The sequence below is a fragment of the Anopheles arabiensis genome, chromosome 3 (genome assembly GCF_016920715.1).
Source record: "Anopheles arabiensis isolate DONGOLA chromosome 3, AaraD3, whole genome shotgun sequence".
NCBI lineage: Eukaryota > Metazoa > Arthropoda > Insecta > Diptera > Culicidae > Anopheles > Anopheles arabiensis.
This window is the reverse complement of record NC_053518.1, coordinates 94,514,207-94,536,802: the sequence shown is the minus strand read 5'-3', so window position 1 is coordinate 94,536,802 and position 22,596 is coordinate 94,514,207. Positions and strand designations below refer to the sequence as shown.

Genomic DNA, 22,596 nt, shown 5'->3' with positions numbered 1-22,596 from the left:
TGAGCATTAATTCATACAAAGTTAATCATCTTTTAGAAACTAAAGGATCTTCCTACAACGTTCAACTGATCCAAAAATATTTGTTGAACAAATACTGCTGAGTTTCTACATAAAATCCTATTCTTTCTCTATTTGACGCACTTTTCCTTACTTTAATCCCCAAGTCAAATCTCCGTGCGTTTGGCTGTTTAGCACCATTGCTAATGCCGTACCACAACTACTTCGGATCGGATGTGGTGTCAATAAACGCTGACTACAATCCCGGCAAGCACTAACCAACTCGCCAACAAACTCCCGCTTGACTCTCGGTCCATTACTTTGCCAACTCCTGACATCCACCCGGAAACGCGCCGGAAAGCCTCGGACACGTGCTCGCGCAAAACATTTCTCTTGTTTGGCGTTATGCCGCTTTGCGTGAATAATTCTACATTAACCTTACCGCAGCCGAAGTTTCCGTGTTCCGACAGCCAACAACGTTGCCGTCAAGATTAATGGCCCCGTGTGCCACTGTGACGGGCCACGGGCGGGAGGACGGGCATTGTTGAGACACATGCGACTTCCCCATTGGCAGGAAAGTATCAACATTTCATACAAATGCTGTAGTATCACTGTAAGGGAAGTGTAGTGCAATTGCCCTTCTCCCGGGCGTAATGTTTTGGTACTAGAACTGGTGGTTTTGATGGTGAAAATCCGCGCCTAATCCTGCCGCAATTCCTTTCCAATTATTTTAGGATGATGGGACACATTTATTATCGTCTATGATGATGGTAATAATGTTGCCAACTTGGTAATATGCCAGCGACCTTTCGTCACGGAGACTCAATTTGTCACGGGCGAATGTTGTGTGAATGTGGTTTTTGATGAATATTTAATACGAATAGTAACAATCTTTAAAAAATATAGAATAGAAACCGGTCATACAGATCCAAAACTCGTTGAATAAAAGTCAATTTTAAATACTCCCTTTCACCCACAAAACATGCTTTAAAAAGCGATTTGATATGGTTGATCTCCAAGGATTTATTGCGATTTAAAACGATCGACCCCAAAATCGTTCTGCTCGGGCTTTTCCAGCCCTTTGTTCCTTAAGTGCTAGGGTTAATAAATTGCCCATCAATATATCCCATACATTATTGAGACGTTCAATAGGTCACTTCTTTTGCGGACGGCCTCGAAATCTCTGTAACCCACTGCCGATGGTGAAGTATGTTGTGCCGAATCGTTTCGATCACCCTTCGAGTGTCCTTTCCGCCACATTTCCGGCCAGCAACCAAACAGTAGCTCCCTAAAGGACGCAACACTCTAAAAAACATGACCATATGGCTGCATAATAAGAAAATGCTGATGCTACTGCTCTTTTGCCTGGGCTGCGAATCCCCCGGAGAAAACCACCCAGGACGACAATCTATCTAGCATAGTCAGTGAGCCGTTAAGAAAAACGGGGCGGTCGGGCAAAATAGCAAATGAAATGTCACTGCGCCCCCGTGTATTCTGACTTTCCCTCGATCGAGGCTGCGCAAATGCAAAATGTGACCATGGGCATGGAACTAGTATAAAAGGACACACTTGACGCGGCTCGAGCTCAAAAACCCGCCAGCAATTGGATACTTCTCGTCGCCGTTCGTCGTATAGGCGGCGTGGCACGGGATGAAACCAAGGGCTTCAGCAAACATTAGTTCAATTTTTGGTGCCATTTTGCAGAAGTGAATTAAATTTCCTTGCAAAAGGCTTCATTTTTTTAAAACAAAATTAAAAGTAGTGATAAGTCTGAAAGAAAGTGTGTGAAAGTGAGGAAAAAACTTCAAATTATAATTAATTGCAAATGGAAAAGTATATTATCAATTAGAGCTGTGCTTTGAGGCACTGTTGATACAGACAATTTATATAGATTTTTTTATAAATTTTATGGTAAAATTGTGCATAAACATACGTTATAATTAAAACAGATAAAGACCGTGAAGGATCTCAAGGGCAATATCCTGTAACAAATACCGTTCAAAGTATAAAGACGCAAAACTTCACTTCCAAATCTCTTCCCAGCTTTTGTAAACCACTTCACTCACTTTTGATAATAATTTGTTGTGATGCAAATTTACCGTAAGTGCGGTAGTTTTGAGCATGGTAATCGCATTACACCTCCAAAAAGCCAACTGCAAAAAAAAATCCATTCACAGCGCCGTAATGGACTCATCAACGTGCCCGAGTGCCTGATATCGCCACTAAGAGGCTCTCCCCTCCCCGGTACAACAATGTCAGTATCACTTTATTCCTGCCGTTTCAATTAGGCTGCCAGCCTTCAGAATCCCTGCCAGCAACAAATCTGCAATTGTGGTAATGTACTCTACACCTTCCAACAGAACCCGTGCACACCCTCTTCTCCCTTCGAAGGCACGCGCACTCTATCAGCATTTGTCTTGCCAGACGGAGGAACCGAGCTATTGAGAGATTGATCGTATCTGGGTGTTTGTTTCCCCAGGGGAAATGCGCTCCGAAGTGGGACAGTAATTGAACAAGTGTGTGCCTCGAGAGTTGCGAAGGGGAAACAACAACGGGCCGACAAGTGGCTCTGGCACTCTTGAAGCTCTGTGCAGTACATTAGCAATCATTAGGAGAAGGCAAATTAAATTATCGTTGCACACGTTGGTGCAAACACACTTCCAATATGGGGCCATATGGTAAGCATCAGGTCGGTGTTTTTGGAACGATAAAGCGAATTGAAAGCGTTCTGTGGGACATTCTTCGGAGGAACAATTAAACATAGACTAGATTTGTGTTTTTTTTTACAAAACGATAAAGACACTTAACTATTACACAACTTTATTAAATTCAGTAGCGCAGGAAAGCAAGCTGTCTCGCAGCAAACCGACTAGGCGTACACTAACATATGACAATATTCATTCTTCGTAGTGCATGATGCGCACGCACTATTTGTGGACAGTAACACTTTTTGCTTACAAAACAGAGTGTAGTGGAACGAAGCGGCGTAAATCAAAAGGATCAGTAGCGGTAAAAAGGGGATAATTTATTCGTTGCTTCGCTTAAACTTCATCATGTTGTAGATCGAGGCAGCCTTGTAGTTGATCGGACCGTAGTTGTTCTCCTCCAGGTCGGCATAGATCACGTCCTCCGGGTACACGATACCGTCCTGTGGATGAAGCCAGATGGGATCGGCAGATTTGTAGAACGTTCCGCTCGCGCAACGCGTCATCAAAACAAGTCACAGCAGTGTCGGGGTTAGTGTTACGCAGCAAGGTAAGTGACCGAGAACTCAACGCCGCACGTGTAAACCATAGCAGTCTAATAGTAGTAGTAACAAAAACATCCATCATTCGGAAGACACTAAAGCGGGCTACTAGATCGGGACACGGTTTTAGAACAGCAAGATCTCCACGACCCGTACTTACCCTGCTCCTCGAGCGTCATCGAATCACACAATAAGCTCACTTTAAATTTTGAGTTTACTTTCAGGCGCATTCTGTGTATTGCAAAATAAAAATTGTCAACTTTATTGTCGGCAGCACGCGAGCGATGTGCGAACAACTGTGGTGCACACACACACACACTGTAACAGTATTGTTCCACCAATTAGTGTGTCCTCACTGTCTAAATCCTTATTTAATGTACTCAGCAAAACCTTGCTGTCCTGCTTGGGTTAGGCTAAATGATTTAAAATTGAACTAAAACTGTCGTCAATGGATTTATGAGCTTTACTTGTATAAAGTTAATGTGCACCGCCTCAAAAAATGTACGTATTACTTTTGGCTGTGATCGTATCGTTCGCCTAAAACGGAAAGAAAGGATGTCGAGACACAAAATAGTTAAGTATCAATTTTCACAACACACACAGGGACACACAGGCAGACAGACGGGCGCACGTTTGGCTGGCATTTGGGTGGCAAAAATTACAATTTTTATTCTGCAATTTCGCGTTGGCGCACATCAAACGATCAAAAATCCAAAAACGCATAACACGAGGGAAGGTATCAGTGCTCTTGTGGACATACCTTGTCCGCCAGCAGGTTGTTAATTCGAAAAAAAAGAGCTTCAACTTACCTTGTATCAGTATACCCAGCTGGAAGGAATTTCTTTTAGTACATTAGTAAGTTAGTACAATTAGTACTACAAAAGCGACACACACACAGACACAGAAGAAAAGCGATGCCAACTACCGGGACTTGCCATTTTGAAGTCAGAGAAGATGGTGAGATGGTTTGTGGTTGTTTTATTTGATTGCAAATTTGTCATTATTACACATATTAACCGACTTTCTGTTAGTGGTAGTTATTATTGCTGTAGTACTCGTTGGCACGGGAGTTATGGGTTTAAAGGCTACGGTGCTAGTGTCGTACGGAAAGTGTGACGCCGCACGATGGCGATGCTGTTGCTGCTGCTGTTGCTGTTGATGTTGGTGATGCTGTTCCTGTTGCTGTTGGTCGTAGTATTCGTTCTCGCTATCGTTCTCGTGAAGCATGCCGGTATGATGGGAATGGTGATGATGGTGGTTCAGTGTGCTGGTGCCATTGCTCTGCCCATTGCGCTGCCCGCTGCTGCTGCCACGGTAGTCGCGCAGCGTTTTCGAGCTGATCGAGTGCGACTTGATCTTGAGATCGCGCACCGTTGCCTCGACCGTCTGCGACGACTGGAAATTAAAGCTATGATGTTTCTGTAAAGGCAGCTTGATGTGGCGCCGGCTGTTCGTGCTGCTCGAGGATGACGATGACGGGGTGGTCGTGCTGGGCGTGGAGCCGGTGGCCAGCAGGGCGGGCGGTACGGGCGGGGCGCCACTCTTGCGCAGCAGCTGGTTGATCTTGGCCTGCTGCTCGCGACTATCCACCGGGAACAGTTCGCGCGGGATCACTATCCGCGTCTGGTGCTGCGTTATCTCCAGATAGTGGTTATCGCGCGGCACTGGATACTGTTGCCGTTGGCGTTGGTTATTTGGTAAAGAAAAGCACACAAACACGCGTGAAGGTTAGTAGAGAGGCTCACACTTCGATTAGTACAGCAATACTTACGTCAGCGATGCCCCTGTGACCCTCCGAGCCCGATTCCGTGTCCGAGTGTAGCCGGAGCGACGATTCGTGTCCCCCCTTGTTGCCGAACGGAAGGTTCATGTAGATCGGATCGAGCCGGCTGCTACTGCCACCATTGCCACCGTACGCCTTCAGTCCATGGCCGCCGCCGCCACCAACACCGCCCGGGTGTGCCTTCGAAACGAGCGAGTTGGTCGAGGCGTACTTGCGATGTCGTGGCGCCGGAATTGGCTTGATGCAATCGTAGTAGCTGTTCGAGACGGCACTGTTCGAGCGACTGCTTCCGCCCTTTCGGCCCGGCTTCTTCAAGCTGATGCGATACCGTTCCTGGTGGGGGCCTTCGAGAATGAGCGGCTTGCCGGGCGGTACCAGCGGTGTCGGTGCCGTCGTCTCGTGGATCTGTATCGAATCGGTCAGGTTCTCGTACAGTGGTGTCACCGTTTCCAGATCGATCAGCTTCTTCTCCGAGGACCGTTTCATGGACCGTGTGCCACCGATGGTGAAGCTGTGCGAGGAGAGCGTATCACTGTTGTCCAGCGAGGCCAGCTTCCGTTCGGCGGATTTACACGAATCGTCCAGACTCGGCGGCTCACCGGACGACGGTGGCGGGGCCGGAAGCCCGGAGTGCTGGAGGGTGGGATGGAGGGGCGCCTGCAGGCCACCCTTCTGACAGTCCTTCTGATAGTTGATGTAGTTGTACGGATGCGTCGGGAAGCAGGACGGGGTGAGCGTTTTGTTATGATGCTTCAGCGATGGTGCGAGGTTAGTTTTACACAGCATAGCCTGACACGCACACACAGACACACACACAGACACACGCAACAATATGAAGTTTGTTAGCAGATGAAAAGATTTGTTCAAAGGAAACAATAACAAGCACGTTAATTAACCTCGAAATGGCGCGCATTAATTGATAGGCAATAGATTAAACATTTCGAGGTTAAGTAAACAAACGTTGCTGCATGCGCTTCGCTTCAACCGCTGCTTACCTTCTTCGGCGGTGTTTGCAATCCATGGAACGGAAGGTTTTCATATTCTCCTGGTTCGATCTGGGATCCGCCAGCAGTCGATGATTCTCCAGTAACTGTTGTTGTCCCAAGATGCGCGCAAGATGGAAAGAAAAACAATCGAAAAATGGGGTGCGTTAGTTGCGTCTCAAAAACCCATTAACAGAGGGAGAGAGTGTAAATGTGTGTTTTTGTGTGTGTGATCGGTTTGTATTCTAAGTGTTCCATATATCATCTTCGATGTGTTCTCCTGGTTTCAACCAACCCCCCTGGTTGGGGGTAACTCCATACTGCAGCTCCATCTTCGAGACACGAACGTATGAGCGAGAGCGCACGATCGGCAAAAGCGACAAAAAACCAAAAAACAAGAAGCTAAAAGAAGCTAAAAATACATACAAAAAAACCGGCCGGAAGAAAAACAAAAATGTATTTTTTTCCATCGAGTCAGTGTTCCATACCTCCGCCTACCGCCGTACCAGCTTCCGGTACATTTGCATTTCCACCATCGACCCCAACCCGTGCCGCACCGGGTCCTGCCTGTTCTGGGGCCGTAGCGGACGCGGCACAATCGGCTGTCGTTGGTAGTGCGTTGGTGGTGGTGGTACCGGTGGCAGTTGCGTTGTCAGCCGTTGCTGCTGTTGGTGTTGCTGCTGCTGCTGCTGCTGCTGATGGTGTGGACGTGGGGGGCGATGGGTCTTCGGTGGGTATGGTTTGAGGCTTTTTAACATACGTAATAACTGAACACGTAAATAAACATTCCAGAAACGCAACGCGTGTGATGGGTAAGCCGTTCAGCGACAAATGCAACAACAGGTTGTTTTTTAAGAAACATAAAACCAGCATAAAACATTGTGAAAATGGAAGAAAAAAAAAGGCAAAAGCAAACAAAAGCATATGATGAAAACAAAAACACATGAAAACGCATAACAAACGAGCTGATAAGGTCAGGTGTTGGGAATGAAAGAAGGGAGAAAAACGGGGTCACACGGGGAATGAAATTAAAAGGAAGGGAAGGGAAAAACAGCACACGGGAAAATTGGGAAGGGGGAAACAAACACTCCCACACAGGAAACAAAAGAGGAAAATGAGAAAAAAAAACTTATAAAACAAATACTCAAGCGACTGTACCATTGCTCGTTGAGATGCGCAACAAATCGATACTGTTACGTTTTTCGAAAAACCGTCGAATGCGCCACCGGAGTGACTGATCGTAGTGCCGGATGTTCTCGGAAGCATCCGTCTCCCGTTGTAGACACCTTGATGAAGTGTGGGGGTGGAAGATGGAGCAATATAAGAAGAAGAAGTAGAAAAAACAGAACCAAACGTAATGCATTTCCGAGACGAAATTGTTCAAACCGGCAATGGGAACTATGACCCTAGCCGGAACCAAGAAATCTTGGGTTGGTTGGTACCAACTGCTATTACCCCCAAAGATGGTAGTCTAACTACAGGAACTAATGAAGCCTGTTCCATCACCAATGCGTCTTCCAATTTCATTAGTTATAATTGGGTTTTAAAGGCAGCTTCTCCGCGTTAAGTATAGTTCATGTTCTAAACATTATTTTACAACTTCTTATAATGAAGATAATATAACACTTTTAGTATCCATTGAATACATCTTCAGCATCTTCAGCTCTACAAATCAAACATTGTTAATCTTCCATACTAATCCCCATAACGGTAAGGTATAATCCTCTCTCAGCTATCGTCTTATTTGCTGATGAGTCATTCGAAAGCAAATAATGTTCCTTTAACAATTTCCACCACATGGCACCGATTTTACTCCACCAACTCCAACTCAAATGGTACAAAATGAAAAATAATCTAAAAAATAATAACTAAAATTTAACTACTTTCAGCAAAGGAATTGGATAGTAGGACGTAGAGGGAATTTTAGCTTCTCTGGTACTATTAGGTGATGTTATGGCTGCAGCAATGATCCCTTCTCCACAGTGTCTCGTCCATGATAAGCGGTCCTAATTCTTACACCAAGCCCAACATGTACAACATATACAATACTGCTAAGGATTTACTTTTTATCCGTATGCGTATGATGGGCAGCCAAATTGTTAGTAAAAACGAGGACACACACACACACCACAACTTACTACAAACTACTTTACCGCAACCACGATTACCGAAACCAACAACTCAAAAACCAAGCGGAAAAGCGATACCAATGCGATACCAAAAGTACGTGTGTTGTTGAAAAGTCCAATCTTACCTGCGATCTTTCATAAATGAGAATTCGGCATCTTCGATTTCTTCCATGTGCATAGAAGCTATTAGTGAGAGGCGCACGCACGTAAACGAGGTTTGAAAGTTTTAGTAAGAAAGAACGTTAACAAACATTAAAAAAATATCAAGAAAAAGGGGATGAAACAATACACATGAAAGAAGGGGACAGAAGGAACGCATTGCGGTGTACACGATGTGAAAAAACAAACAGCGGCTGCTTTTGCTTCGGTATGGATGAACAATGATGGATGAACAATGATTGGTAGGTTAGCAACAGAAAAACGAATGGGTTTGAAGGAAAAACGGCTTAAAAATTCACGACAATCAAAGAGTTTAAAGTATACAGTACAGCCAGAAGAATACGTGTACCAAAAACAAGTGACAAAAGAGCCAAAAAGAAAACTGAAAAAACTTCTTACACTAACACAGACTAGTGGAACATGAGTTGATAGAGAACAAAGCACAAAATGAGTATCAATTGCTATGGAAATACGACTGTTATCAAAATGATCCAAACATCCAGAGTAAAGGTAATGAAAATGAGTGTTCAAATCAAAAAGTCAGTCAAACGGAATGTTGCACATCGATCGCTTGTTTCTGAAGCATGTCCTTAATTTAGTTCCCTTTGAATGACTTGTCTGATCCGATCGCTCATACGTGTGGTAGATCAATTGGTTGGAAGCATTTCTTCGCTTCGCTTTATGGTCGAAGAAATCCGTCCCAGTACATTAATCCTACCACACTTGAGACAGTGTTAAGATGAAACGGAAAACAAAGCCCTATTACAATCGCAATTTTTGAATTACAACGGAAAAAGAAAACCCATAAAACAAAAACGGAAAAAACCAAGCCGTACTACCTGTTCACATTCGTTGCCGTTTGTGTTTTTTTGAATTGTTTTTTCTTCTCTATTTTTTCACTAATAATTGTGGAACCTGTTTCATGTGGCTGTAACAGATTAAAAGAACACTTACACTTCTCCTGTCGCCTCTTCCTTCGGCAGATGCAAATGATGATGATGCAGACGAGTATAACCGCAAGCAGCAGGGCGGCCACGGCACCGATCAGAATGTACGGTGTCAGTACGTCCCCTTTCAGCCACCAAGCAACGTATCCTTCAAACATACATAAATACCGGAACATGTCTTAAAGTGTCCTGTGCATTCTGACCGCATTCACCGCTTTTCTGCACACTACTACTCACCAGCAACCTCAATCTCGCACGGCGTTCCCATGCCAACGTTGTTGCTAGCGACACACACGTAAATGCGCATCGCCGACACGGCATCGTCGAGCGTTAGGTAGCTCTCGTACGGGTCACTCTTGATGCGATGGCTCTGCAAGCTGTCGTTCGCGTACTTGACGCTCCACTCAAACTCGGACTCACGCGGACTGCCCGTCGCAACACAGATCAGCACATCCTCGTCCTCTACCTCCTTCCGCATGATTTGACATGTGGGTTTATCTGACAATCGAATATGAAGTAGAGCATCCATTATCATTCTGTTATCTATTCGCCATGATCCCCCATTTCACTTACAATGGATATCAATGTATGCGTCCGTTGAATGGTTGCCATGCTTGTTGAACGCGGTACAGGTATACTTGCCGGCATCGGAACGCTCCAGCACATCGTCCACTATGAGTGCACTGCCCTTGGCAATGATCTCTCCGTTCCGCGTCCAGTAAAACGCCGGCTCAGGGTAGGCCCGCGAAGAGCACACAATTTTCGGCGGAATTTTACCTTCCTCCACCGAGATTGTTGTGCTCGAGAGACTCGTGTTCTCTGGTGGATCTAAAAATAAGAATTGAAATTCTATTGTAGATCCGTCCAAAAGCGATCAAAAGACATTACTCACATTCAACTCCAAAATATGTTGTACTGCGGACGCCCGGTCCAGCAGAGTTGTTGGTGGACACACAAGAGTAGTTCGAGCTGTCCTTAATGCGATCCAGTATACCATTCGGCCAAGCGGACATGTTGAAATGCTGAACATCAAACGTTAGAGTTAGAAACAGTCCCTTTCGACCCCACCAACGATCCAATTCTTACCAGCACAGAGTATGCACTCTCAAAGTCACCCGTTGCCGGTTCCGCTGGGAGATACGTGTTGGTAATGTAGTACCGCTCGTCACTCTCGTCGATTCCAATTCCATCCTTAAACCACGAAATGCTGCACGACGGTATGCATTCCACCCGGCAAGACAGCGACATATTGGCCGTCGAAAACAGGGCACCCGTGTAGGGTTGCAGCTTTTGAATGAATGCCGGGGGTGCGTGCACTTCCAGATTCACCTCGGCCGGGTAGCCCTCTCCGCCTTCGTTGTACGCAAAGCAGGAGAACGTGGTGCGCGAGTCCAGCCCCACTGGATCAACCGTCCAGGAAGGTGTGACCACGTCCAGCACCGGCTTTCCTCCGCGCAGCCAACGATAGCGAGTAGCTGCCGGATTTCCTCGATCCTCGATCGAGCAGTTAAACGTCACACTGCGCCGCTTGATCGCGATGTACGGATAGTGCACCATGGACGCATTGCCCGGCTCGTAGTAAACATCCAGCGGGTTCTCCTCGCTTACATCGCCCCAGCCGGCAGCATTGAAGCCTTCGCACGAGTAATTGCCAATAAACTCACGCCCAACGTTCTGCAGTAACATCTTGCTCGGATCAACCTCGCACAGGTTCTCGTCCGTACCGAGCGTTTCCTCCTCACACTCGGGCAGCTCCTTCAGGAACTCGCCGTCCAGGAACCAGCGCACCTTGGTCAGGAGCATCGGATTCCCGTCCACAATATTGCACAGCAGCGTTATGTTCGCCTGATCATTCTCAATCACCGGCGCTTCCGGATCCATCGTTAACATCACCGTCGGTTTATCTGCAAAAGGGAAGGTGCGAACAAATGCCTTAGTTAGCTCCAGTTTCCGATGTCTTCTCATACAACTTCATGAGCAACGTACATATAACATCAACATAAACTTCATTATCAGACACATCGAACCCGATCGAGTTCGAAAGCTCGCAGGTGTAGGCACCGATGTCGTGCCGTGTTGAGTTCTTTATCAGCAGTGCCGTCTGCTCCGGGTTGCCGCCCTCGTAACGCACGCTGTTCAGCTTGATCTCCTGACTGTTCCGGTACCACTTGACGCTCTCGAGTGAGGCCGGGTTTGCTTCGTAGTCGCAAAAGATCAGGAAATCTTGCGTCTCGTTGACGGTTATGTTTTCCGGCTTCACGGACACCACGGGTGGATCTGCGATCATGATGGTGATGACGGAACACGTAAAAGGACGTACACGTGAGCACGGGATGAAGCACGAAAAGTGGATGAAAACGATCATTAGTAACACATTGGTTGGGAAGCATGGTAGCCATTCGAATGACACTTACACATCACTTCCAGCGTGAGGGTGTCGTGCAGGGGCCGGTCCATATCCTCACGCATCACAATGTTGTCGGCTTCGCAGCGCATAGACGCACCATTTTCAAAGCGCGTCGCAGTAAAGATCATCTGACTGATCGTTTCAAATGTTCCATCATTTTGAAGATACTGCAAAGAGAATACATTAGTATTACAACTTGCCTTTGCCTTGTCACATTACCGCTTTTCATCACTCACTGTTTTGGTATTAATTGAAGTCATCTCGCTCGATTCCTCCGTAATGAGCTTAGATGAGTTGTACCAGGTCATATTAGCTGCTGGTCTTGCTCCGCTGACCTGCGTAAAGAAAACAACATTTGTAAATTATCTTTCCAACATCTTGTCCCATCATCTTATCTGATTTACCTGACACTGAAGCAAAACCTTTGTCCCTTGAACTGTGTGATGTTCGACACCGGATAAGTTTATCTTGGTGGGTCGTACTGGGGTAGAGTAAAGACACATGAAATTAGTATACTGTGAATTTACTCTGTTCTGGACGCTAATCATGCCCACTTACCTTGCAGATCGATGTGGAACTGGTTGTCAACGGACAGCTTGAGATCCTTCATCTCAACGCGACAGTTGTACGTAGCGCCCAGCTCCTGCCGGGACAGCGTGAGCGACAACGTCGACTTCACCGTGTACAGTCCATTGTGTTCCTCGACAACCAAGTTATCTGAAAGACGCGCAACTCGCGGTGAGTTAACGATGTAAGCCGCTTACGAAGTGATGCAACACCTACCTCGAACAACCCGCCCAGATCGATGCCAGCTTATCACAGGCTCTGGACGGGCACCGTATACCTCGCAAACGACCTGCAGGTCCTGGCCCTCGCGCATCGGTCCAATGTGCGAACCATTTTTAATACTATTTCTATTGCCATCCTGGAGCGTGATGACCGATGGCACCGCTGAAACGCAAAACAGACCCCCATTGGTAAAATAACAGAGCCTTGTACACCGTAAAAGCCACCCACTACTTACCATTAACGTTTAAAGCAACGCTATATGCGCCCGAGTTCTCGCACAGCTCCGACGGCTCGAGAAACGTGGTCTCGCACAGATATGTATCTTCGTCCGCTATCTCGACGCTGCGGAAAATCAGCCGGCTCGTTTGCGCCTCGTGCGACAGCGACAGCCGGTCGTTGTAGCTGCCCTCGACTTTGGCCACCTCGCCATCACCGGACACGACCGCTATCCGCTCGGTTCCCTTGAACCATTTCAGCGAGTGCAGCTCGCCGCAGGTCGCTATATCGATCGGGCAGGCAAGCTCTACCTTTTCGCCCCTTAAAACGGATATTTTTTCATCTGCCGAAAGAGCGTAAAGAGAGTGTGATAGGATGGGAATACATTATCAATATCAGTTTCTAAAATCAGGCAACAATAAACTAATAAACATCGCTTGGGGAGCTCGGGGTTTTAGAGAGAGGGCTATGTTTATCGTCTGAGCTTTTAAGTTCTCAGATAACACAAGGGGCACGTCTTGCGCGGGAGCTAAAATAGTGTACTTCAGCGAATACTTCAGCGGCCAATGCCGTAGGGCAATAACCGAGACTTCGCTGGACACGCTCGTCTGAGGATCAGCCGTACCGTCCTGCATAATAATATCACGTCAAGTGGAGCCGGTAACCAAACACACGCGTTCCCCCCCCCCCCACACACACACACACAGAGCAACAAACAGACTCCTCCAAGCTTACAGCCACTCTTCAAAAGCATCACCAGGAGGATGTCAAAAATTATGCCACCGCCAACATTCGGTTTGGTAATACGAACCCTGTTAGTCTCAGCGACCTGTCAACAATGTTGGCGTACGGCGGTGGCGTTGGTTTCGCTTTCGTCAACAGTGTTGGGTGTGGGTGTGAGTTGCTTTATTCGCTACTAGCATGACAGGGGGAGGAGATAGAAAGACATACAAGCCCGCGAACGTGATTAAGGCTCATTCTCGTGGGCCACGTCGGAGCACCTGTGCTGCAAGGTATGGATATATTGGACCGGATGGAGGTAGAAAGGGCGAAGCTAATGGTAATAGCAGCAGCAGACCGCCCGTCCCTGACAGACCTGTCAAGAGCATACTTCGTTTTTCTCACATCACCTCCAGCAGCTGACGTTAGGGAAGGATATCAACATCACGTACATGCTCCCCTATGCCAGGACGGGAGCGTTTTGCTAGCATAGTCCAAACAAAAACACACTCACACATCCTGTGAAACTTCCTGCGCCTCCGCGGAACTCTTGCATTTGTGTGTGTGAGTGTGCCAAGCAAACTTTGGGCGAATTATTCAGCACCGGATAAACCTAACGCCTGCCGGTGATTAAAGCCCTTCTCGGTACGGTCTCCGGAAGCATTGAAACGGGGGCAGGAGAAAACTTCAAAGCGGAAGCTACAACCCGTACCACCCGTCAGCGGGAAAACAAAAGGGAAAGCTTCAGTTTCGGTGGAAAGTATGTTTTTCCCGAGGGGAGAATAGTAATACGTGTGTGTGTGTGTGTGTGTGTGTGTGTGTGTGTATGTGTGTTCCCATTTCAAGTTCCCATTCCACACAGTGTGGGAGGCATAATATATTAGCACACATATCTGCAACTCGTCTGCATGCGCGCATGGAGCAATTGTCACAAAACCTCGGTTCTCATGCGCTGAATACCGCCGCCGTGTGCCGGAAATCAATGTGTGCCCTTCCGAGAAGCGTTTGTTTGCTGGTCGCTTACAGGTTGTGATCTTCATACTGGCAGCTTTGCTCATGCATTAGTTTTGCTCACATCCCGCCATATCATCGAAGAAGGGCAAACGCTTCCGGAACCATCTGCCAGCTGCACGAAACTGATCCAGCGCGGCCGGGCGGTTGATTTAAGCCAGCGACAAAGACAATACAATGATGGGAGCTTTTCCAAATCGCGCTCCCACCCCAGCTAGAGGGTGTAGTTTTTCTTTTCTTTTGTGCAGCTGTGTATCGGCTGTGTGTTTTGTCTGTATAGTACCAGCTCCTCGTTAAGACGTGCTCGCGCGTTGGGTCACGCAAAAGCGTCGCCCAAGTTCCCACAGTTTCATTAGCATTAGCAACAAGCGAGCAAACCCCTGGCAAAGAACCCCCTTTGGTGGAAGAGCGTCAAGCATTTATGCTCCACTGATCACCCCCCGGCAGCTCGTTTCAGCTCAATTTTCCCCCCGCTTTGGGGTAACAACATTAAGACCACCGAGACCGACCGACCGACCGTAGTGGTACCAAATAGAAGCCAACTGTCTCGATTGCACCTTGCAACACCGGGGGCCCACGAGCCCGATTGCCCCCCTGACATTAGTTTTTCATGCTTCTGTCTATGGCTTTTTGTTGTTTTCTCTCCCCTCCCTCCCTATTTTCCACGACACCTTTTACTGCCACAGTTCAAATAATTAACTACCGGTGTCCGTCCACCCTCTCAATGAGTGTGAAAAAAAAATGGAAAAAAGGTTCTCCTGCGTTGACTCATACGCATAAGGACTCGTACGCGCTGAACTGATCCCGTGGGTGCTTTAGGCCCTTTTTTCCCGGTGCCGGAAAAAGGGCACCGTATTGTAAACAGGTTGTAGCAACACACCGAAAATAAAACACCGTAGGGGTGAATAATGCGATGTTCATAACTGTTCATTGCCCAACGGAGTGCTTTGCTGATGGGAACTGGACACACAAACTCCAACTTCCGCTGTTGCGTGTATTTTTGGGAAATGCTTTACTAATGCTTTAAATGACCTTTATCTCATCGACATTTTGTAATACAGAGAGAGATTTTTGGATGCTTAATTTTATGGAAAAGCAATGAATGAAAAGGGGAAACGCTATGTTAAACACTAATTAAATCAGCCCGAAACGTTTACTCACCTTGACAAGATGTATTGCTAATGTGCAGGAGTATCCATAAACTCACTATAACAATACTATTCATATCTACCAACTATTCAAATTCAAATATTTAATCTATAACAAATAAATACATCTATGCGCGCGCGACCGTGCTTGCGCCAGCGGGGTTTTTTTCCGCAACACTATTGTTTCTGCACGCGCGTCAAAAAGATTAGCGATGATTAGTATTGCTGTTGATGTTGCAGTTGTTGCTGCAGTGGTGATCGTAGTCGTAGTGGCAATCGTAGTAGTAGTAGCAGTAGTAGTGGTTGTAGTTGCTGCGCTCGTCGTCGTAATTGTAGCAGTAGTTTGTCATGCCTAAAAATAAGCAGCCGTGAGCAGCGACCGACGAGCTGCAAAACGATGCGGAGGGGAAAGCCGCAACGGACGGACGGAGAGGACAGAAAATAAATAAATTATCACAAATCGGTTCGCATAACGATCGCTCCGAAAAAGCGAAATGGATGTTTTGATTTGGCCCGTGGCAAGTGGAAAACCCAATCTCAAGGATAATGCGGTCAGAGAAGAAGGGATTATAACGGCAAAACGGGAAGTGGAGGGAAGTGTGAGGGGTGACATGACAAATCGAATGAAATAAATTCCGTTCCGAAAAGGATAATGTTCTGATGGATGCATTGAGATTGTGTTCTCGGCTCTCGGTTTCGGTGCTGCTCTCCTTGCAGTGTGATTTTCCTTTCTCATTTCTCATTCGCTTCGTGCTTTCTCATCACTGCTGCTTCTCACGTGCTCTCTCTCTCTCTCACGCGCGCACACACCCGATACGCGTATAACCTTTTGCATGCGCTCGGTTCGCATGCTTCGCGAACAAATTACAATTAAATAGTACAATAAAGAACAGCAAAAAAAAAACCAAACACAAACACATAGCCACACAGTTTGAATCCTCTCAAACACACACACACGTATTTTCCACACTCTTTCTATTCCCCCCTCTTTTCCTCTCCAACTCTCTTTACCGCGCTTGCAATGAAAAATCTGCCCGAAACGTTCGCTCTCTCGCGCGCGCTTGGGAAAACTCCGTACCCGCATACGGAGCACACAGCATAGCACTGGCTCCCAATTTTCACCCAATTTTCTAGCGACGCAAACACACGCGACCTCGCCACACACTCACACGCCAGTATACACACACTCACACGCTCGTTAGGAAAATTATTCGCCTGTTTTCCACCGCATCTCCGCACACGAACCTGGACGGCTGAGCAAGCGGATTCGAACTATTCGTTTGGTAGCGCCCCAGCTGCGCTTCAGCTTTGGTTCGGTCACTGGAAGCTTGAATTTTCCACTCAATTTTGCACTGCGGTTACGATAGGTCGTGCTCGGAATTGATAGCTTTATCCCCAAACGATATCTTTCATCCTGTCAGCTGCTCTTTTGAAAGGAACAACATTCCACTCCTGTTCAAAACCGCATTGTGTTGTGCGTCCGGATCTGTGGGCAGGATTCCATCCCCATAAGTCACCGTAATGTGTCACTCTCGCTCTAAACACAACAAAGAATGTAACCGCACACACACACACACTTCCGCTATGTGGCCCTACAACGTCCGAGATCATATTTCCACTGGCCTACATCACAAAAACCGGACTCTCTAGAGGACTCGCCTGGTGCCCGTATCGGCAGGTGAAGTCCGAGGCCAGCTAACTACGGAACCCACCTCGTCCGACCAGTCGCCTTCTCCTCCTCAACCCTTCGGCTGGATTCGTTCGTTCGTATTCTTCGATTGCGCGTTGTGCCGCGTGTGTGCTGTGCCGTGGACAGTTGTACGGTTTCCTCGACACGACTGCGGAGGCCACCAGGAGGCCACAAAACACCAGGAATTTCTTTGACCTTACACACGTACACTGCTCACCCACACACTCACGCACCAAGAGATGCAAAACGCAAAGAGAGAAGGAGAGAGAGAGAGAATACGATATTCACCTGTCCGTTTATGCTCTCTATGTTTCTCTCCGATTGTCCGAGTGGAATTAGACACTTGTTCTGGCTTTGGTAATATTATCGCCGTTTTGGTAGAGAACTTGGCTACTAATCGTTGAACATTAGTGTGATTTACTGAGATAAGGTGGGCAGAAGAAGGGGGTGTCTGGGGAGCGCGGGCACGACATGTAAATGACATCAGGCTGTATTCGGCTTGTTAGTGTAGTGCTGATGGTGGTGACGACGGCGCGCTGGTGTTAGTAGTATACGTTGTTTTTCTTTCCCCTTCTTCGGCTGTCACGCGTTTGACAGCATCAAATCGGTCTGCAACATACATTTGTGACATTTCTTGTTTCCAAAAGAAGAAACATCATAAAAATACATCTTCTACAGTCGACAGACGACTGTGGTCACTGAACCTCCTTTCACGCAGCCATCGGACGCACATTCCCCGAACGGTACGCGCGTAACGAATTTTCATCTGCTCGATCACCAAAAATAGAAGAAATCAAATGGGAAAACGCTTCCCAAAGCGCCACAAACGCACTTTGGCCCCACGAACCCACGGCGACCCGTCCGAAGCCTGACCGTCCGACAGGGATGCTGCAAAGGCTTAATCCTGCGCCGCGGCAGCGAATCGGTTACCGATTTTTCAATCCAGACATGTCTGATTTTACTGTTCGCATTTCCTTTCGGACAAACGATCCGGCCTCCCGCCCTCCACGGTGGATGGATTATTCACCACTTGCTTGGATTGTCTAAATATAACAGCGCACGCATCCACCACCAAACACAAACCGTCCTTCAGGCAGTGTGGCAGCAGGACCGTGTCCACTGTGCCGTCGCCGCGAGTTGTTGAGCTCATCGTCGTTTCCGTTTGTTGTTTTTTTTGTGTGCTTCTGGTCCACACACACACACACACATGGTGCGGTGAAAAAGAAAATTTCTATTTATACTGTATGTCGCCAGCGCGGCTTGCCTCACCAGCGCTAAATCGGTTGATGAGTGTATTTTATTTTCCCTCCCGCTGCCGCTCGGTAGCAGCAGCGCCACACATTTGCTTGATTCGCAACGGTACACAAGATCGAACTGTTGAGATGAAGCTGTGCGGTGCGTGCGTGCTGCGGCTGTTTGTTTTAGCATGTCCTGCTTCGATCGCTTGAGACATCACTCCTCTCTCTCTCTTTCTCTTTCTCTCTACAGGAGATTGAATTGAATCTTTAGCACGAGGAAATTGCAACACCTTGCAGGCAATCAAACACGCCAAAAGCGTCAAAATCGAGCCGAGCAAAAAAAAAAGCACAATAATCCACCGCCTCCGCTCAAGCCTTTCTGGAGAAATGCAAATCCGCTCCACGTCCGCTTCAATCACATCGAATTTCCTTCAACCCCTCCTCGCCGGGCGGTAACGGATTTTCCGATGGAAATCACCTTCTTCCCGGCGCCCGACGCCGTACAAGCGCTACGCATCGCATTCCAGAACCCTCGAGGGTAAAGAAATGCGGGCCAGACAGAGGTTTTCCAGCCTTCGCTCCCGCCTCTGCTGCATCCCTCTACTGGTGATGATTTTTCTTGCCAAATTCGCGTGCAAAAAAGCTGTACGGCAGAGGGTTGGACGTGACGATGGTGGTGGTGATGGTGGGTTGAGAATAAAATCAGCATTCCCTTCACCTCACTGGCACTGACACACTAAACGTTCGCACGCTCTCTCTCTCTCTCTCTCTCACACACATTACTCTCTCGCTCTCTCGGAAAAGTCGCTACGCTCATTTTCCCAATTTTCTCACGCGCTCTGGCCCGTCTGTTTGTGTGTCCCTGGTGTGGATATGTTTGTGTCCCTGTGTCTGTGTGTTTTGTAGTCCTGTCGCGCCATGGGAGCACGGAATTGAGATAAAATCAATTTTCAGCTCCCTATCTCCAAGATCTCCATGCTCGGTATTGATTTTATGAGCATCAAAAATTCACACACGAGACCTCACTGGTGTGCGCTGGTTTGCATGAATTGTTCTGTTCGGCTAGTCCTGGCCCCAAGGACCTGGCCATTTTTCACGCTTGTATAATGGAGCACGTTTGTTCGCATATCTTTGCTTCAATTTCCACACTGCGAAAGGAAAATCACACTTGTATACACACACACACACACACACACACACACACTCACACCAACCAGCCACAACATTCCACCTTCAGAACAATCCTTTTTCTTTTTTTCTCTTCTGTAGCGCCTTATTTTTCACTTACTTATTCACAGAACATTTTCGTGCAATTAGATAAAAAGAAAACGCACGCACGCACTCACACTCCTCCGCCCGCTTTCGTTTCCCGTGGTTCACAACCCACACCGAGTCTGGCGTTCGCAGACCCACACTGTAATCCCAGTAGTAGCTCTAACAGTAGCAGCAGCAACAACAACAGCAGCAGTGTAGGCCGTGGCCTGCTGCATGTATATTTTACTTTCGTTTTAATCGACTGTTGAAAATAAACTGAAAACGCACGCACGCAAAGGTCCGTCGGGCCGTCGAGTCGAGTCGTACCGCTTCGGATGCTCGGTGGTGTGCTCGCTCTTCCCCCGCTGCTGAGAACGTGAGTACGATGTGGAGAGCGCAACCCCCGTGAGAATGGCACCAGCAATTGGGGGGAGAAATGGTGTCCAAGGAAAAAGCGGTGCGAATAAGATAGTAGGAGGGCGAGCGCGCGTGTGGAAAATCATGCTTCAATGAGCACCGCACACAGTTTCGCTCTCTTTTGTTCTCGGTTGCTGCTCTATCGCACCTGGACAGTGAGCAATGCGAAGGGTGTAGCAGGTCCCTTCGGTGACTGTATAAATAAAACATGATTATGTAAATATTCGACTTTTTTAATAATTTAAAAAATAAAGCGCGAGATCATCGGGGTCTTTTCAATTTCATCCTAAATACCTTCAATGTCCTTCTATTGCGAATACAACAAAATAATTTCCCTTTTTGTTCAAAAACCGTTACAAAGCGCCATAGTGCGTTCGATGCTGAAACCTAGCGTGAGCAGCGCATCCCCTCAGCCCGTGAGCGTGAGATGGAGACGCTTCGGTTCTCTCAGCCAGTTTGCTCCCCTCATTACAGGTGGCAGCGCGCGCAAGAACAGCCGAAAAACGGTTCGTCGGTTGTGTGTTTTATTTTGTCTTGTGTCGGCGCACTCTTGTGCTCTTGTTGCGTTCGTGTGTTGTTTTTGCTGTTCGTGTTTGCGCCTTTTCCCCGCTCCCGCGTATGCTGTTTTGTGTGCCGTTTTGCCTCCTGTCGACCGAGTCTGGCGGTCACGCGGAGTTCATCGGTCGCTGGGCAGGATCGAGGGTTGCACGCAAAAAGGACGCCCGAACAGGACGAACGGGACGAGCTGGTCCGCCTGACACGCTGATCGACTGACGGGCGAACGGTTCGAAGGACGAAAGGTGTGGACGAAAGACACAATAAATAAAAGTCCAAACTGGAATGTCATCGACTCGGAGCGATTGGGTGCATTGGGCGACGGTGGCGCTTCGAGACGGACGTGCTAACGGCCGGTTATTCGATTCCGACCGCTTGAAAGGATATTGAACAATGTACGTCGAACTCTCTTCTCATCCCAGCCATCAGCCGCACACAATGGCAGCAATTGTTGCTGGTAATCATGCTCGAGACGGCGATGCTAGGCGCTGCTCATTAAGCATCCTATTGGAAAAGGAAATAGAAACAACAGAATTGCTACGCTTCGGTTCGCTTTATTACACATTTTACCTGGGTGCGATTATCGCGTGGGAAGATTCTGGAATCCTTCCAACCGTAACAGTGACCCGCTGACGTAGCTCGAACGTCCGCCCGAGCTGGACACTTCAGCCCGAACTTTGCCAACCGGGGAGGGGGGTGTGTTGGAAAGGAATGAAGCGCACATAAAAGAAACCAACCGACTCTGCGGTACGAACGCGCGCCTTTTTTCTGCCTGGATGAGCTCACGCTCATCGCTGGCGTATAGCGTCACTCTCTGACCGGGCAACAACTAAATTACCCCATCGCCTTTTTCGAGTACGTTATCAAGTAATATTACGCTCTCAGTGCAGATCGGTGGTCTTGGGCAAATGTGGAGAAGGAAACCAGTTGCAATTAGAATTCCGTAATTTTAATTACACTATCTCCGTCACGTTAGCCGGTCTCGTAGTACAGTCGTCAACTCGTACGACTTAACAACATTCCCGTCATGGGTTCAATCCCCAAATAGACCGAGCCGCCATACGTAGGACTGACTATCCTGCTATGGGGGGAATCAATTAGTCACTGAAAGCTAAACCCACAAGTGGGTACAGGCAGGCCTTGACCGACATCGGTTGTTGAGCCAAAGAAGAAGAAGATCTCCGTCACGTTCTGGGATGGTTTATTTAGAAACAAACGTCATTCCTTTGCTCAGGAGATTTATTTTAAATCTCATTATTGGGATATGTATTTTGCAGACAATTAAGACAATTGAAATAAAAGACACTAACACTACGTTACAATTATTGCTTTAAAGCTCTTGTTTTGCAATGATTAGCTTACGCCAGTGATCGGGAAAGTAGGGCTAGCGGCTCTATGCTTCCTATATGGCGGCTCTTTTCCGTACATATGAACCATCGCGTGGAACTCCTGGAGTAACATTTTTCTCATTAAACTACAAAGCTTGCCGACCTCTGACTTACAAACGTGCTTACAAAAAGCACAATATGCAAGCTATGCTTTTCTGAGATCAAGATTAACTTTTCATTTTATTTTACTTCTCTTTCTAATCACACTCAACTTGGCAAATATCCAGAAAATCTACATAATTTCGTGATTAATCATGTTGAGCTCCAATAAAACAAACTGAGACAAAACTATGAAATACAGCTGAAATGACAGCGAAAGAGCTTTTAACTTATATCCAGCACTGTAGTGGCGTTACAGACAATGTGGCATGGCGTTACATTTCCACCATGTAATGGTTCGTGTCTTCGGAAGCTCAGTAGATGGCGCCACAGTATTCCACATCATTCTGTTTTCAAAGTGCATTGCGCAAAATAACTGTTTTGTAAAATTCGTATAACATATGTGCAACAGTTTTTTA

General features: G+C 47.2%; 1 protein-coding gene across 8 annotated transcripts; it reads right to left on the bottom strand.

Moving 5' to 3' along the window:
- Positions 1-4,181: 4,181 nt before the first annotated feature.
- LOC120904305 (hemicentin-1) lies at positions 4,182-20,007 on the bottom strand. 8 transcript variants are annotated; one of them, XM_040314197.1, is made up of 20 exons: positions 19,753-20,006; positions 15,550-15,923; positions 12,677-13,000; positions 12,436-12,603; positions 12,211-12,369; positions 12,057-12,133; positions 11,889-11,987; positions 11,660-11,819; positions 11,232-11,522; positions 10,332-11,149; positions 10,138-10,267; positions 9,819-10,073; positions 9,483-9,743; positions 9,253-9,423; positions 8,265-8,322; positions 7,169-7,296; positions 6,499-6,777; positions 6,023-6,117; positions 5,016-5,816; positions 4,182-4,915 (listed from the first exon to the last, which is right to left on the bottom strand). In XM_040314197.1, the coding sequence occupies exons 2-20, from the start codon at positions 15,611-15,613 to the stop codon at positions 4,223-4,225; spliced, it is 5,031 nt and encodes a 1,676-aa protein (XP_040170131.1). In that variant the 5' UTR covers positions 15,614-15,923; positions 19,753-20,006; the 3' UTR covers positions 4,182-4,222. The 8 variants fall into 8 exon arrangements, with proteins under 8 accessions (XP_040170131.1, XP_040170137.1, XP_040170133.1 ...); XM_040314203.1 differs by having other exon boundaries at positions 9,253-9,393; XM_040314199.1 differs by having other exon boundaries at positions 19,811-20,006.
- Between the last annotated feature and the right edge of the window lie 2,589 nt (positions 20,008-22,596).

What these genes read in the sequence shown, in the direction of transcription:
- LOC120904305 (XM_040314197.1), bottom strand. Translation starts at nt 15,613, where the DNA reads ATGAATAGTATTGTTATAGTGAGTTTATGGATACTCCTGCACATTAGC. An exon ending in AACATATTTTGGAGTTGAAT is followed by an intron (nt 10,074 to 10,137) that starts GTGAGTAATGTC and finishes TCTTATTTTTAG; the next exon opens with ATCCACCAGAGAACACGAGT. An exon ending in GCGCATCTCAACGAGCAATG is followed by an intron (nt 6,778 to 7,168) that starts GTACAGTCGCTT and finishes TTACGTGTTCAG; the next exon opens with TTATTACGTATGTTAAAAAG.